Genomic DNA, 17789 nt, shown 5'->3' on the forward strand with positions numbered 1-17789 from the left:
CAAGGAGGAGCAAAGAGAGAGGGAGACACAGAATCTGAAGCAGGCTCCAGGCTCTATCTGAGCTGTCAGCACAGAGCCTGCTGGGGGGCTCAAACCCACGAATTGTGAGATCATGACTTGAGCTGAAGTCAGACGCATAACTGACTGAGCCATCCAGGCACCCCAGTTATTTTCTACAACTTCTATAGGTTATATTAGTTTAGGTTCTTTCTCTTTAGTTTTTAAATCTTCTATTTTAGTTGCTTACTTATAAGCTGGGTAGAAAGCGATAGTGGGCATTTTTGTCTTATTCTTGACTTCAAAGGGAATATTTTTAACATGTTCCCATTAAGAATAATGTTTTATAGCTATGTTTGGAAATACATAAGGATTTTCCTTAACATTTTTAAAATTTTTTCCTGAATAGGCATTGAATTTTATTAAATATTTTGTCTGCATTGCCGGAGATAGTCACGGTTTATCATTTAACCTGTCAGCGTGAAGAATTACACTTGCAGATTTCTAGTGTTAAAGCACTCCTGGGACAACTAGCTGACTCAGTCAATGGAGCATGTAAATCTTGATCTTGGGGTTGTGAGTTCGAGCCCCACGATGGGTATAGAGATTACTTAAAATCTTAGAAGAGCCTGGGTGGCTCAGTCGGTTAAGCGTCCGACTTCAGCTCAGGTCATGATCTCATGGTTTGTGAGTCAGAGGCCCATTTTGGGTTCTGTGCTGACAGCTCAGAGCCTGGAGCCCGCTTCAGATCCTCTGTGTCCCTCTCTCTGTCCCTCCCCCGCTCACAAGTGCGCTCTCTTTCTCTCTTTTTCTCAAAAATAAACAAACATTAAAAAAAACACAAAAGTAAAGTCTTAAAAACCCACAAAAACCACTCATGCAGTCTAGCAATTTATCTGATTTGCTCATAATGTGCTAATTAATTTTGTTTAGGGTATTTGCATCATTGTTAATATACAGAACCAGTCTATGATTGATTTTCTTTGCACACCCTTGTGTAGTTTTTGTAACACGTTATATATTTGTCTCTTAGAATGAGCTGCGGGTGTAGCTTCTTTTTTTATTCTTTTGAAGTTTGTGCAAGTTTGGAAAGAAGCATTTCTTGGAAATTTTCTTGCTAAACACCTTGGTCCTCTTTTTCCCTCGTGGAAAGATATTTAATTGCTGCTTTAATGTTTTTTAAATGTTTATAGGACTATTCAGGCATCGCAATTAATTCTTTTTTTTAATGTTTATTATTTTTGAGAGAGAGAGAGAGACACAGTGTGAGTAGAGAAGGGGCAGAGAGAGAGACAGGGAGACACAGAATCCGAAGCAGGCTCCAGGCTCTGAGCTGTCAGCACAGAGCCCACCTCGAGGTTCGAACTCAGGAATAGCGAGATCATGACCTGAGCCAAATTTGCACTCTTAACCGACTGAGCCACCCAGGCGCCCCTGGCATCCTATTTATCCTTGAGTCACTTTGTGCTTGCTTTATTTTTCTAGCTATTTGGCCATTTTGTCTGTTTTCAAATAAAACTGTTCATCATTTTCATTTATTGTTTTCATCTCTACGGTATCACAAACCTCGAGATCATGATCTCAGCCGAAATCAAGAGTAGTACGCTTGACTGACTGAGCCATCCCAGCGTCCCAAGTTTCTGTATTTTTTTTAAAGTATCACTTTGCTGACAAGTTGATACGCAGTATTTTAATTGTTTTTCAATTCCAAATATTTAAAAAATTCTAACACCTTCATTTTGACCTATGAGCTATTTAGAATTGTTTTGAAGTTTCCAAATCTTGCTTTGTTGTTGTTGTTTTTTAATTTTAACTTTTTAGTGAATGATTTCACACTAAATTGCACCGGGGTCAGAAAACATCATCTGCAAGGCATCTGTTTCTTTGGGGTTGATCGAGAAGAGCTTTATAGGCTAATAAGTGGTTAATTTTTGGAAATGAATTCTTGTGTGCATGAGAAGAATTTATATTCTATAGTGATGATATTCAGGGTTCCATGTATGTCTGTCAAATAAATCGTTTTGACTTAGGTTTTTCAAATCCTCTGTATCTTGGTTAACTTTTTTTCTGCCTTACCTCTCATTAATTAAAAGGGAAATGCTGACATATCAATTATGGTACACTTTTTAAAGGCTTCCCTGAAGTTCTGTCAGTTTTGATTTATATACTTTGTGATTCTAAACAGGTACATCAAGTTTCAAATTCTCATAGCCCCTAGATGAGGTAGACTTTTATCATTATATTGCAATCCTCTCTCCCTTTTAATGTCGTTTTTTGTTTTTTCTGTATTTTATTTTATTTTATTTTATTTTTATTTTTATTTTATTTATTTTTTGCCTCAAAGTCTATTTTGGCCAACATTATTATCATGTTAATTAGAAATAGCCTGGTATGTTTTTTTTCCCTCTTTTTCTCTTTAATCTTCCTGATTGTTTATGTTTTAGATACAGTTCTTAGTTTTTAAAAATCTAGCTCTATGCTAATTCTCTTTATTATTATTTATTTTTATGCTGAACATGTTTAGTGTTTAACTGGCGTGTTTAGGCCTTTTTTAAAAATGTTTATTTTTGAGAGAGAGACAAAGAGAGTGCCAACCTGGGAGGGACAGAGAGGAGGGTGGGGAGAGAGGGTGCATGCAGGCACAAGTGAGGGAGGGGCAGAGAGAGAGGACAGAAGATCCCAAGGGGGCTCCACGAAGACAGCAAAAAGCTGGATGTGGGACTCTCAGGAACCCCGAGATCATGACCTGAGCCAAAGGCAGACACTCAACCAACTGAGCCACCCAGGCGCCCCCAGGAGCTGAGAATACTTAACTCCCCTCCCTCATTCACCTCATCCTCCCTCATTGACTTCTGCTATTGTTTATTATCTCGATTTTCTTTTAAAAAATTATTTTTTTACTTTAAAAATTTGCACATGGGGCGCCTGGGTGGCGCAGTCGGTTAAGCGTCCGACTTCAGCCAGGTCACGATCTCGCGGTCCGTGAGTTCGAGCCCCGCGTCGGGCTCTGGGCTGATGGCTCGGAGCCTGGAGCCTGTTTCCGATTCTGTGTCTCCCTCTCTCTCTGACCCTCCCCCGTTCATGCTCTGTCTCTCTCTGTCCCAAAAATAAATAAACGTTGAAAAAAAAATTAAAAAAAAAAAAAAAAATTTGCACAAAGTAAACCTTATGTTTTCGTTATGGTTCTTTGAGTTTTAACACACATGGATTTGTGTGACCACCAGCACAAACAGGATATGGGGCAACCCATCACCTTAAAAAATTCCCATTGGAGGGGCACCTGCATGGCTCTGTCGATTGAGCATCTGACTCTTGATTTCGGCTCAGGGCGTGATCCCAGGGTTGTGGGATCAAGTTCTGCGTCAGGCTCCATGCTGAGCGGAAGATTCTCTCTCCCTCCCTCCCCTGCAGCACACTGTAGGTTTTTTGGCATTTTCTACATAGACAATAATGTCATCTGTAAATAGGGATATTTTAATTTGTTCCTTTCAGATCTCTTTGGTTTATGTTTACTTTTCTGGCCTTACTGCACTGACTCAGACGCGTAGCACTATGTTGAACGAATGTCAAGTACAGACCTACTGGCCTTGTTCTTGGTTTTTGGAAGTCAAGCATCTCATCTTTCACCACTAACTATAATGTTAACTGTAGGATATTGTTTTTGTTTTGGTTTGTTTTGTTTTGTTTTACACATGTTATTTAAGTTGAGGACATTCCCTTCTATTGTTAGCTTTCTGAGAGTTTTCACCAAGAATGGGTTTTGAATTGAATTGCATATGCTTTTTCTACATCTATTGATATGATCCGGTTTTTCTTCTTCAGTCTGTATTTGAGATGATGGATTACACTGATTGATTTTCAAATCCCTGGAACAAACCCACCTTGGTCATGGTAAATAATTATTTTTATATATTATTGAATTCTTTTGGTAATCTTTTGTTAAGGATTTGTACATCTATATTCATGGGGAATATTAGTCTACAGTTATCTTACTTTTAATTTTATTTATTTATTTTTACTGTTTTTTTGTCTAGCTTTGGTATCAAAAGAATATTCGCTTCATAAAATGAATTGGGAAGTATTCCCTCCTCTTCTATATTCTGTAAGACATTGTATAGAATTGGTGTCAATTCTTCTTTAAACATTTGGTAGAATTATTTTGTGAAGATTTTGCGGGGTGGGAGGTAGTTAATCGTAGAAGTTCAAATTCCTACTAGTTACAGACTATTAAGATTGTCTATTCCTATTGGGTATATTATAGTAACTTTTTTTTTTTTGAATAATTAGTCCATCATATATAAGTTGTCAAATTTACATGTGTAAGGTTGTTCAAAGACATTTTGAAATTTACAGTGTTCTGTAGTGATATTTCCTGTTTCACTCCTACTATTGGTGATTTGTCTTTTTCTTTCTTTTCAGTCATGCTACAGTGTATTTCAATTGTCCTTAGTTTTTTAAAGGACCAGATCTTTCTTTCATTGATTTTTCTCTATTATTATTTTTTTTTGTTTTAAATTCACTCATTTCTGCCCTTATCTTTATGATGTCCTTTGGATTTATTTTAACTCACTTTTTATAGGTGTTGCAGTAGGAACTTATATTTTAATTTGAGAATGTTTCTTTTTCTAATGTGTGGATTTTAGTGCTACCAGTTTCCCTCTTTAGCACTGCTTTGGCTGCATCCAACATTTTGATACATGGTATTTTCATTTTTATTCAGGTCAGTATTTTTTATTTATTTCTTTTGAGGCTTTCTCTTTGGCCCATGGATTATTTAGAGGTGTTTCATTTAGTGTCCAAGTATTTGAACTTTCCAATATTTTCTTCTTATCTTTCTGTTACTGATTTCTATTTTGACATCTTCTGTGGTTGGATAATGCATTGTCTATGATTTCATTTATTTCAAGTTAATTGAGGTTTGTTTTATGACCCCAGATGTTGTATGTTGTGTATGTCCCATGAGCCCTGGAAAAAGTATGTGTCTGCTGATGTTGAATGCAGTGTTCTATAAATGTCAGTTAAAATCTATTGGTTAATGGAGTTATTGTGTCCTTATTCATCCTAATTTTGTATATCTAGTTGGTCTATCAATAATTGAGAGAGGAAGCATTGATGTCTCCAGTTACGAATGTGGACTTGTCTATGTGTCCTTTTAGTTCTATAAGTTTCTGCTTTATGTATTTTGCAGTATTGTTGTTTAGTTCATACACACTTGGGATTGCTATGTCTTCCTATTCGATTGATCTTTTATGAATATATGATTCTCCTTTCTGTCGCTAGTCATTTTCTCTGTCTTAGAAGCCTACTTCATATGTTAATATGGGTACTCCTGCTTGGTTTTGACTTATGTTTATGTAGTATATTTTTCTACAATTTTACTTTCAACCTACTTATGTAATTGTATTTGAAGTGAGATTCTCCTTCGACTCAGGTCATGATCTCACCTTCCCAAGTTCGAGCTCCATGTGGGACTCTGCTGACAGCTCAGAGCCTGGAGCCTGCTTCAGATTCTGTGTCTTTCTCTCTACCCCTCCCCTACTTGCACTCTGTCTCTCAAAAATGAATAAACGTTAAAAAAGAAAATAATCCTTTGAAGTGAGATTCTCTTAGACAACATTTTTAACCTACTCTGCCAATCTCTATTAACTGGTATATTTACACCATTTACATTTAACATAAGTATGGCTGGTTTAGGGCTTACGTCCACTATTTTTTATTTTATGTTTGGTTTTTCTCTTTTTCATTGTTTTGTTTTGTCTTTCCTTCTGGGTTAGGCTACATTTTGATTTCTCTATAACGTGTTTGAGTGTATCTTCTTATGTAGCTTTTTTAGCCGTGGCTCTGGTTATTACATATACATAGCTTATCACAGCATACTAGTATCTTTATTTTACCAGTTTCAGTGAAATCTAGAACCTTTACTTCCCTCTATGTCCCTTTACCCTCTTCCAAATAAAGTATAATTGTATTAAATATTTCCTTTACATACATATAGAGCCACATACACAATGTTATAAATTTTTTGCTTCAACCATTAATATAGGAAACTCAAGGGGAGAAAGAAGACTATTTTATTTACTACTTTTGACCACCAGGTTCTTTTTTCGTTCCTGATACTTGAAGGTTATTTCTTTTACCATTTCTTTTTCTTTGTTTAGAACTTCCCTTAGCAGTTCTTTAAGACGAGCCTGCTGATGACACGTTTTGTTAGTTTTCTTTTATCTGAGAACATCCTGATGTTTTTCCATTCCGAAAGGATATTTTAATTGGATATAGGATTGTAGGTTAGTTATTTTCTTTCAGTACTTGGAAAATGGTGTACCACATCCCTCTGTCCTCTGTAGTCTCTCATCAGAAATCTTCTGTAATTTGAGTTGTTTCCCCTCCATTAGTAAGGTATCATTTTTGTCTCACTGTTATCGAGTCCTTCTTTGTCTTTAGTTTTCAGAAATTTGACTATGAGTCTTGGTGAGGACTTCCTTGTGTTTGTCCTGTTTGTATGTGCTCAGCTTCTTGAATATTACATCTTTTGCCAAATTGGGGCAGTTTTCAGCCATTATACCTTTGGGTATTTTTTCAGCCCCCTTCTTTTCCCTCTTCTGGGACTCTGATGACATAAACATTTAATCTTCCACTATAGTTCCACAGGTCCCTAATGCTTTGGTTTGGGTTGTTTGTTCTATCTTTGTTCTGTTGTTTAGACTGGGAAATTTCTCTTGTGCTTTCTTGCAGTTCACACATTTTTCCTCTGCTTTCTCCATTCGACAGTTGAACCCATCCACCAGGATTTTTTTTTGGGGGGGGGGGGCAGTTATTTTTGAGAGAGACAGAGTACAGAGAGAGAGGGAGACACAGAATCAGAAACAGGCTCCAGGCTCCGAGCTGTCAGCACAGAGCCCGACACGGGGCTCGAACCCACAAAACATGAGATCCTGACCTGAGCCAAAGTCAGACCCCCAAACGAGTGAGCCATCAAGGCACCCCCTCCCCATCTACCAGGATTTTTAACTTAGATTATTACAGTTTTCAACTTTAAAATTTTCATTTTCTTCTTGTTTATATCTTCTGTTCTGAGACTTTCTATTTTTTTTATTCATTTCAGGCACGTTCATAAATGCTTATCAAAGCATTTTCTTGGCGAATGCTTTGAAGTCTTTGTCAGGTAATTCAAACGTCTCCGTCATCCTGCTCTTGGCATTCATTGATTGCCTTCATTCAACTTGGGATCTTTCTGGTTCTTGATAGGATAAGCAATTTTTTATTGATACTTGACTATTGTCTTATATGATGAGATTCTGGGTTTTATTTAAGCTTTCTCTTTTAGCTGACTTCCTCTGATCTCATCCTAGCAAGGGAAGGGAGAATTCTGCTTTGTTACTGCCAGGTGGAAATAGAAGTCCTGGTTCCCCCCTTGGCCGTCACTGGTTCCCACACCCCCGAGAGGGTGGTGCCTCTCGTTACTGCTGGGTGAGAGTGGGAATTCTGGCTCCCCATTAGGCCTTCACTGATACCGCCCTGGCTGGGAGTGGCTCATTATTGCTCCCCACTAGGCTTCCATTGTTGCCATCCAGAGGGTGGTTTTGTTACTGCCGGACGATGGTGAAAGTCTCGACTCCCCTGGGCCTCCCGTTACACCGCGTTCCCGGAGGAGGAGACAGAGGCTTTGTCAACACAAGGTGAGGGTGGACGTGTGGACCGCTCATATGGTTTCCATTGTTATAGCTGAGCAGTGACAAATGCCCCGGCTCCATACTCAAACGTCTCTGATGCTACACTGGCCGAGAGGACGGGGAGGATTGGGTGCTTTGTTATAGCCAGGCAAGGGTGAAAGGCTAGGTGCCCTTCCCAGTGTTGGCTGGTGTGGATGGGGTAGGACAATGGTTTTTTTCTTCTGTAGCGTGTGGCTGGAGTGAACAGTCGTTATCTATGAACATTTTCTATCTTGCTAGGCTGCTGCCTTCCTGATCCCCGGGCTACAGGGACCTGGCTTTTGTTGGACTCTTTATGTCTGCACTCACTGGTATTTCCGTTCCCAGCCTCAAGTGTGGACTATGTGAGGCAGAAGTCCCCTATTTCACACCATGCCGTTCGTCGGGTCTGGCGGTCACTAGCCAGTCTACCTTCTGTCCGCCTTGCAAAGTCTTCTGTTTTATACGGAAAGCCCCAAGGTTTCGCTTTTAGTTAGCGACAGGAAATAGGTGAAATGTGTTCCCTCCGTCTCCCCAGGAGTGAAAGTCCTGGCACTAATGTTTCAGTGTATCATTAGTTCTTCAGTATTTCATACATATGTTGCCACCTTTGAGAATTCTGGTCTGTTGAAGTTCTTCAGGCTCTCCATATATTGTGTTTTCTTCCTCTGTACCTTGAGTGTTGATCGTCTGTTTTCATGGGAATTTGCAGTTTGTATGTGTGCGCGTGAGACGGAGAGAGTGACCCCCAGAGAGACAAGATGACAGACAGAGAACACGCCCACGGGAGAGAAATCACTGACCGAACCTTATCTCTGAGATTCTCTAGACAATAAATCAGGAATGCTTTGCGCCATATAAGATTTCGCATTCTCCCCTGGTGTGGTGCAGGGGTTGCTAAGAGGTTGGGGGCACTTCGGCCCGCGTCCAGGTCCTTTCTCCAGATGTGTTCATCTCGGGTTCAAGCTCCCCCACCCCCACTTTCTGGCAGGGGCGCCTAACGCTTGGTTGCCAGATCTGAATGGTGGCATTTGAGTTTATCACTGGGAATCCATGTTTTCTCCTTGTTTGCTGATTATCGATCCCTGGTCATTACTTTTACTTGCTTGTTTGGGGGAGGCCATGGGGTACAAGTTGGGGAACATGCTTAATTCTGTTACTTAAAAAAAAAAAAAAAAAAAAGATGTCTGGAACAGCAGAAATGGTTTCGCTGTCCTTCATCCCGGGTCGAGACGGTAATAGACTCTTCAGAGGATCTTACTTGCCAGAGTTTTTAAGGTTCCCAGTAAATGCCAGTATGGTCTGTATTTTCTCTTGCTAGAAATGTCCGCTAATAATGTGTGTTCTTCTCGTCTCACCATGAGCAGAAGAAGTGGGGAATAAGTACGAGACTGTGTTCTTAATTTTTTTCTTTTTTTTTTTCTTCACTGATATATTTCTCAATTTTCTCTTTAGGGCAGAAAAGACTGAAGTTCTGAGTGAAGACCTTCTTCAGGTAAGGTTGTCACAGGCCGCTTAGCATATAGACATGAAATATATCTTCCCGTTAAAACGGAGTCGTTCCCAGTGCCCGTTTAAACCGCGTACACTGCTCCTCATGCAGTCTGTTTAGACACAGCTTCTTTCCCTTTATGATATTACTTTATTTTTTTTAATGTTTATTTAAGTGGGGTTTTTTTTAGGTTTGTTTGTTTTTGAGAGAGAGAGACAGAGACAGAGTGTGAGCAGGGGAGGGAGGGACAGAAAGAGAGGGAGACACAGAATCCAAAGCAGGCTCCAGGCTCTGAGCCATCAGCACAGAGCCCGATGCAGGGCTCGAACTCATGACCTGAGCTAAAGTCGGAGGCTCAACCGACTGAGCCACCCAGGCACCCCTATATATTACTTTAAATACCGGTTTAGGTAAGACTTTTCAGGAGACCTGGCTGTCATTTCACTGCGGGGTCACAGAGTCTCCTCGTCTGTGATTGTCCCTCCCTCCCCCCCAGCTCTGGTTCTCCAGCGTTGGGTGTTGAATCCCCAGCAGTGCTTGTCTCTGCACAGACACGGGGTAGGCTCTTCTCCCGAGGTTGCCCAGATGGATGGCCCTGCTTCTCCTGACCTTGCCCTCACCTGGTAACCCCGCCCGCTGCTCTGTGTGCAGGTGGAGAAACGCCTGGAGCTGGTGAAGCAAGTCTCCCACAGCACGCACAAGAAGCTCACCGCATGTCTCCAGGGCCAGCAAGGGGCCGAGGCTGACAAGCGCTCTGTAAGTACCCCCCACGCCCTGACCGCACCACCCCGGCAGCTTAAACCTGGCCATCGGAGGACAGGGGTCCCGCTCCCGGGGCCATGTTTGGTTACGCTGTGTTTCTACGGCCATTTCTGTGTCTGAGGGTTGACGTGTCCTGTGTTTCTGCCGTGTGGCAGCCCCTTCCCACCCCTCCCTGCCCTTGAACCCTGCCCGAGGCATCCTCCTCCACCCTCAGCAGGCAAGACCCTGTCCCTCTGTCCCTCTCTTTGTTCTCCCCAGACGGGAGCAACCAGGGTGTGCTTGGGATTCCACGGTTAGGGAAGCTCTAAGCTGTCTTCTCTCTGCTTGGTCTCACTTACAGGCTCCCTGTGCCTCCAGAGTATTTAGGATCCCATGGAAAAAAATCCCCCCTAGGGCACCTGTAAAGACCGTTGTGAAAATTATTTTCCCTATAATGAAAACTTCATTTTATTTGTTTATTTTTAAAGTGTATTTATTTTGAGAGAGACAGAGACATTGCGAGTGGGGAAGGGGCAGAAAGAGGGAGAAAGAGGGAATCCTAAGCAGGCCCCGTGCTGCCAGCACAGAGCCCGACGCAGGTTTCGAACTCCTGAAACCGTGAGATCATAACCTGAACCGAAACCAAGAGCTGGAGGCTTAACCGACTGAGCCACCCGGGCACCCTTTCCCTGTAAGGGAAGGCTACCGAAAGGTTAATAAAGGTTAATGAAACCTTGAAAGAGAGCCTGACGAATGAAGGTATCCTAATGTCTTTGTGTGTAAGCTGCGTTAGTAACAAGAGGCGTTGCCTATTGCGATCCTGTTGAATAGTCCTTGCTGGAACCAGTCGTCTCTGGCTTCCCTCCTGACCTCCTCCCCGCCCCCAACTCCACCAGAGATTAAAACAAATTCTTAGAGGTTCCATTGGCTTTATTTCAAGGACTCTGCCATCTAGGAGGTTTTGATCCTCCTTGAGTTTATGGTCAACATGCTTGGTGTGTTTCTGTCTCTGGCATGCAGTTACTGTTGACCTCTGCTTCCCAGGGGTCTTCCTGAGCCTCCCACCCCCAGCTTAAGCGGGCTCGTGTTGAGTGACTGTCACGCAATGTGTCCGGATGCTCCATCCCGTCTCATGCTGCCATTCTAGAACGTTCCCTGTCAATCATTCCATCTTCTTCCCAGTGCTCGTGGCTTCTTTCTTAACATTCCCAGAAGGAATCACTTATGTGTGGTAGAAAGACAATATTCACAGGGTTTGGGAAATATCTGTGGAAGTAATTCTGTGTCTATCCAGTGTTTTAGCAAGGGGCACCCGAACTGTCTAAAGGGAGAGTCTGCAGGGGCGCCTAGGCGGCTCGGTCAGTTAAGTGTCCGACTTCGGCTGAGGTCATGATCTCAAGGTTCGTGAGTTCGAGCCCCGTGTCGGGCTCTGTGCTGACAGCTCGGAGCCTGGAGCCTGCTTCACATTCTGTGTCTCCCTCTGTGTCTCTGCCCCTACCCCACTCAAGCTCAGGAGTAGCATCCAAATGTTACCACTAGGGGTTTGAAAGTGGCCTTTGGTGTTGGTAGGTTGATTCTTGCTAGACCTTTTTTTTTTTTTCCCCCTGGGATAAGATAAAATTGCCTAGACCTGTAGGGTTTTAATTGGACTGAGGGTCTTTGCAAACTGTATCAGTTAGGAGGCATTTGGCTCCCCATGTGTTCTAAAATACATTAATAGGAAATTTAAGATAGGGAGAGGCCACCAGGTTAGGGGATCATTGGCATTGAAAAGATAAGTTTGATGGGGGAGGGAGACACTATGTCACGGAGGGCCACACGGGGAAACACCAGGGTCAGACAGGACAGAGAGCGGCAAATGCATGCAAGAGTTGATCGTGCTTTCCCTTGGAAGGAATGGTTGAGGCAGGATAAAGAGGCTTAGAATTGGCCGGATTGAGTAACTTCAGCAGGCTCTGGGGCACGGGGCCGTCTCTAATGTCTGGTACCTGGCTCTGAGGTGGTTAGGGCAGGTGCACGGTGGCTTGGACACTGAGAGCCCCATAAACGAACGCGTTGCGGTGCAAACTGTGGGTTGGTTGGTTTTCATTTGAAAGGCACAGTCATGGGTGAATTGTTGACTGTCTCTGAGAACTGGCTAACCCGTGACTCCTGGGTGGCTCAGTCAGTTGAGCATCCAACTTTGTCTCATCTCACAGTTCGTGGGTTAGAGCCGCATGTTGGTCTCACTGCTGTCTGCACAGAGCTCACGTCAGAACCTCTGACCCCCTCTCTCTGCCCCTTTCCTGCTTGCACTCATTCTGTCTCTCAAAAATAAATAAACTGAGGGTGGCTCAGTTGGTTGAGCATCTGATTTTAGCTCGGGTCATGATCTCGTGGTTCATAGGTTCGAGCCCCGCATCCGGGCTCTGTGCTGACAGCTCAGCGCCTGGAGCCTGCTTTGGATTCTGTGTCTCCTTCTCTCTCTGCCTCTTCCCTGCTTGTACTCTGCCTGCCTCTCTCTCTCTCTCTCTCTCTCTCTCTCTCTCTCTCTCTCTCTCAAAAATAAACATTAAAAAAAAAATGATAATGGGGGCGCCTGGGTGGCTCAGTCGATTAAGCGTCTGACTTGAAACTCAGGTCATGATCTGGCTGTTCATGAGTCCAAGCCCCTGTCGAGTTCTGTGCTGACAGCTCAGAGCCTGGAGCTTGCTTCAGATTCCGTGTCTCCCTTTCTCTCTGCCCCTCCCTCACTTGTGCTCTGTCTGTCTCTCTCAAAAAATAAATAAACATTTAAAAAAAAATCGGCTAACCCTGGCAGAGGTGGTCCCCCCAGGGTCATCAAGGCACCAGATGTCAAAGCCTCAGATTATAGCAAATACAAGACATAGTTAACACACTGATTAATTGTGACTTTTGCATAAAGGATCTTACTTATCACTTAATGAGATGTCTGAGGTAGTGGGTCCCAAGGTATATTCATCAGCTTTGGGCCAGCATGTCTGCAATGTTCTTGTCCCTCCTAGTAGTTGTAACGTGGCTGCTGTGGCTCCAGGCATCACATCTTCATGTTAACCCCATCAGAGGCGGAACACGTGAGGGTGGTATAGAAGATCAACTATCTTTGCATGCTTGTTTCTGTTTTGTTTTTATCGGGGAAGAGAAAAGCCTTTCCCAAAATAATTTATTTTATGTTGCCCTAGCTGCAAGGGAGGCTAAGGAGGGGACTACGTGTTGGGGAGAAATGGTGTTGCCTTGGCTGGCCATGATTCGCTAGCTGGGACACAGGTGATGGGGCTGCTGTTGGCGGGGGTGGGGGGGACACACAGTGGCTGTTGTCAGGCCCTGAGGATTACAGTGATCACTATACAAATTGGACACCCCTCTGGTCGACCTGGAGGAAGTCTGTGCTCAATACGGGGGCATTGCTCAAATACGTATAGGTCAGTGATTCCACGGCATAAATTTCAAGCATCTGATTTGGTCATTGATTTCTTGAGCTGATCAGTCTTCTCGCGTCCTCCTGGGACCGAATATATGATCTGGCAGGAGAGAAAGTCAAAGAGCTATTTTAAATATTGAACAGCCTCAGACCGGCCAGAAAAAAATGTCCAAGGCCGTGACTCAAATCCATTTTTCCAGTTTTTTTTCTGAAGTAACACATCCAGGGGTTTAATAGGAGCCATGGCACTTGTTAATTGCCTCATACTGAAATATGTGCTCATTTCTCTGAGATTATTAGGTCAGGAGATGTGTCAAGATCCAAGGAACAGGCAAAAATCAAAAGGGATTACAAGTGAGAACCTTAACCGTGTCTCCCTTTCTCTGTGCCCCTCCCCTGCTCATGCTCTGTGTCTCTCAAAAAATAAAATAAAACATTAAAAATTTTTTTTTTTTTTTAAAGAGGGGGGTGCCTGGGTAGTTCAGTCAGTTGAGCGTCCGACTTTAGCTCAGGTCATGATCTTGTGTTCATGGGTTCGAGCCCCACATCAGGCTCTGTGCTGACAGCTCAGAGCCTGGAGCCCACTTTGGATTCTATGTTTCCCTTTCTGTCTGCCCCTCCCCTGCTCACGCTCTGTCTCTCTCTGTCTCTCAAAAAATAAAACATTAAAAAAAATTTTAAAGAAGAAAATGGGGAAGATTGGGAGTGAAGAAAGTAATGAGCTAACACCAAATGAGGAAGGTAGGTGTTCAGAGAGGGAGATGTAAATACAGAGAACAGACTGATGGAGGCCAGAGGGTAGGCGGTAGGGCGATGGGTGAAAGGGGTGGAGGGGAGAGGGAGGTCCAGGCTTCCAGTTATGGGATGAATAAGTCACAGGGATGACAGCCTGGGGAATAGTCAGTGGTGTGGTAATATCATACAATGGTGACAGTGCGCATAGATAACGTGCATGGGTATAGGGGTGTCGAATCACTACATTATGCATCTGAAACTAATGTAACATCATCTGTCATCTATACTTCTGTAAAAAGAGAGGGAGAGGGAGAGGGAGAGAGAGGGTCAAGAGATGGTCCTCGGGGAATAAGGCCAGTGGAAATGAGGGGTGGAGTCCTAGAGTCTCAGGATGGGAAGGGACTTTATCCTGGAAGGTGCACAGCTTTTTATTGGAGCCCATGGCAGTTTGTTGCTACTGGTCACTTTTTTTTTTTTTAATGTTCATTTATTTTGGGAGAGCGGGGGAGGGGCAAACAGAGAAGAAATCCCAAGAAGGCTCCATGCTGTCAGCACAGAGCCTGATGCAGGGCTTGATCTCACGACTGTGAGATCATGATCTGAGCTGAAACAAAGAGTCGGACGCTTAACTGACTGGGCCACCCGGGCACCCCCTTATTTGGCGCTTGTTTTTAAACAAGCTCACTAGTTGCGGGTTTTTTTTGTTTTTTGTTTGTTTTGTTTTGTTTTTTTGAGAGAGAACAAGAGCAAGTAGGGGAAGGGCAGAGAGAGAAAGGGAGACCCAGAATCCGAAGCAGGCTCCAGGCTCCGAGCTGTCGGCACAGAGCCCGACGCGGGGCTCGAACTCACGAGCCGCAAGATCATGACCTGAGCCGAAGTCGGACGCTCAACCAACTGAGCCACCCAGGCGCCCCCAAGCTCATTAGTTCTTAGCAGTTTAGTAGTTTCCAACACTCCAGCCTTACTGTATACCTGAAAGCCGGGGCTGGCTGTCACACGGAAGCAGACAGAGAAGTGGAGTTTGGTTGGCACTGTCTCAGTGACCCGAGCAGGATTATTCAGTGGGTACTGAGCTAAACCAGATTCCTTATGTGGGATGGAGACTAGAGAAGATACGAATCAGGCTGCCATTTTGCTTCCTTTAGTCCAGGCCAATAGCTGGTTAATTCATTGGTTTCTGAGACCGTCAGTATAATGAACATGATTGGTTTTTCACCGTCCTTGTGCTTCTTCTGTAGGGCATTCCCATTCAACAAGCACACTGTTAGGAGGAGTCCTTCTCCACCTTAATCACTAAATACTTGGAAAGGGCCATGTCTGCCACGTGAAGCCACACTTAATGCCGCGTGCTGAGCAAACCCAGCAAGATCCCTGTTCTCTGGAGGCTCACAGTCTTGCAGGGAAGCAGCCATTCCATGGAGTCAGTAATTGGGCGTCACTAGGAATTAAATAGTAGAGGGTTTCTGTGAGGAAGTGGCCTTTAAGGACAGCAGAAGGTAGTGGCACCAAAAGAGGTCAAGGTGCCTGTAGGACAGGGGATGACATGTGCAGAGTTTTCAGAGACAGCAAGGAGTCGGGGGCATTTTCGAGAAACACGAGGGGGTCGTAGAGTATGGATGATGACAAGGGGAGAGGCAGGAAATGGGACAGCGGGGACCCCATCTCTCTGTGTAGGCATGGTAAGGATTTGGACTTGATCTCTAAGAGCAGTGGGGAGCCAGTGCTTTAATCAGGAGCAGCATGGTCTGATTTATTGGCAGTTGTGTGAAAAATGGGGCGGTGGCTATGGCGGGGCATATGGGGCAGGGGCCCCAGTTGTGTGGGGCAGGGGCTATGGTGGAAGTAAGAGAGAGAAATATGGCGGCGATCTTTGGGAGATACACCAGGATCAGGGGAGATGGAGAGAAATTGGCGGATGTGGTAGATACACCATGTAGAGCATCCGGGTCTTGAATGGACATTGGGGGTTTGAAGAGTGAAGAGGGCTTTCGGGGTCTCTCTGGCTCTAGCGACTCTAGACTCCATAAGATTTGATGCGATCACTTAAGGAGATAGATGGCCTTGAGTCAAGAGCCCCAGGACCTGCAACATTTTAAGCCCTCACTGGAGGAGGATCTAGCAAAGAAAGGTGGAACAGTCAAGAATGGTACAGGAAAACCACCTCCTTGACTCCTAGACATTACCCTTTATTTTTCTCTTTCCACACCCAGACTTTCGGGAGGGCCCACTGTCTTCTTTCAGACAATTTCCACGTGCTTCAGCATTTGCCACCCTCGTCCATGCGGGCACGCATCATCTCTGGCCTGAACATAGCTGTTCCCGACGGGTCCCCCACTCTCCACTCCAAACCCATCCCCGTTATAATCCACTGTCTACAACGGAGATCAGACGATGCCACTGTCCTGCTTCAGTCCCACCCAAAGATTCCCATTGGAGAATAACATTTGAGCTCCTCACCCTGACCCTTGGGCCCTAATGATACGCCTTCCCCTGCATCTCTGAGCTCAGCTCTTGTTCCCGCCCGCTGTCTTCATTGTCCCAACGGCACTGACCTGTCGCAGAACACGGGCGTGCCCGCAACTTTTTTATTTTTCGATTCTCAGCTCCTAATTAGGGTTCTCAGCACCTAATGTGTTCGTTCCCTTCCTCCCCCAATCACATCACCTCATTTTATTTCCTTCATCGTGTGTAATATGATTATCTGAAATCCTTAAGATCGTTCCCCTCCACGGATACATGAGTTCCACGGGAGCAGGGATCTTGCCCATCCATCACGACCGCGTTTTTAATGCCTAGAACAGGGCCCGCCGCAGGGTAGGCAATGCTAAAAATACATCTGTGTCATGAATGGATGGCCCAGGAGTATTTTAGGCACAGGACCCGCCTGATATGTCAGCAAGCCAGTTTGAATCTTTCCTTTTCTCTCCAGAAGCAAGTTAGCATCATGATCTTAAGCTCTGGAAGCTGACCGCCTGAGCTTGAAGCCCAGGTCCGCTGTTTCCTGATTATACCTGACCTTGGACAAGTCAGTTAGCTTTGTATATCTCTTGCCTTCTTCATTTGGTAAGAACAGTAACGATTTTTTACCCAATAACATTGTTTGAGAGCTCAGTGAGGTAATACGCAGGAATGCCTAGCACAGTGCTTAACATAAGTAAATATTCAAGAGGTGTAACCCACTGCCATTATTGGGGCCTCACCGTTCAGCTGAAATGACCATTGACAACTACTGAGCCCTGAGCAGCCCGTCTGGGCTGTGTCTTTTGGGGAGTGAACTCGGGAGTTGCCTGGGCTTGGAATCAGCAGTTTTCAGGACTAGAGGGTACGGGGTGTGTATGTTGGGGAAACAGAGTGGATATTAGGATTAGACTTTTTGTCTCTTAGTCATTCTACAAAGTGTGTTGATTGTTCCTGAGATAATTTTAGAGGGAACAGCCATCTCAGAAAAGTCGATTTGATGACTTCCAGACCCTGGAACATTGTGGCTTCCCTAACCTTAATTCTTAAGGTTCTATCAATCCTCTAAAATTGGGGGGAAGTTTATTTTAGTTTTTTGTAATGTTTGTTTATTTTTTGAAAGAGAGAGATGGAACGAGAGTAGGGGAGATGCCGAGAGAGAGGGAGACACAGAATCCGAAGCAGGCTCCAGGCTCTGAGCTGTCTGCACAGAGCCCGACAAGGGGCTCAAACCCACGAACCATGAGATCATGACCTG

General features: G+C 44.1%; 1 protein-coding gene across 6 annotated transcripts in view; it reads left to right on the plus strand.

The window, feature by feature from the left end:
* ARHGAP44 (Rho GTPase activating protein 44) overlaps positions 1-17789 on the plus strand; it is a 182496-nt gene that overhangs the window by 89493 nt on the left and 75214 nt on the right. For 5 of the 6 annotated variants that reach the window (XR_015243853.1, XM_086686063.1, XM_086686061.1 and 2 more), the window contains exons 2-3: positions 9141-9180; positions 9829-9933. Coding sequence is in view for 4 of the 6 variants with exons in the window: in XM_086686063.1 (XP_086542189.1) it covers positions 9141-9180; positions 9829-9933 (145 nt within the window). In the remaining 2 variants the exon portion in view is untranslated. Of the gene's footprint in view, positions 1-9140; positions 9181-9828; positions 9934-17789 lie in introns of those variants that run through there. The other variant, XM_086686065.1, reaches the window with a different exon arrangement.

The sequence above is a fragment of the Puma concolor genome, chromosome E1, assembly GCF_028749965.1.
Source record: "Puma concolor isolate L17-30 chromosome E1, mPumCon1.1.hap2, whole genome shotgun sequence".
Lineage (NCBI taxonomy): Eukaryota > Metazoa > Chordata > Mammalia > Carnivora > Felidae > Puma > Puma concolor.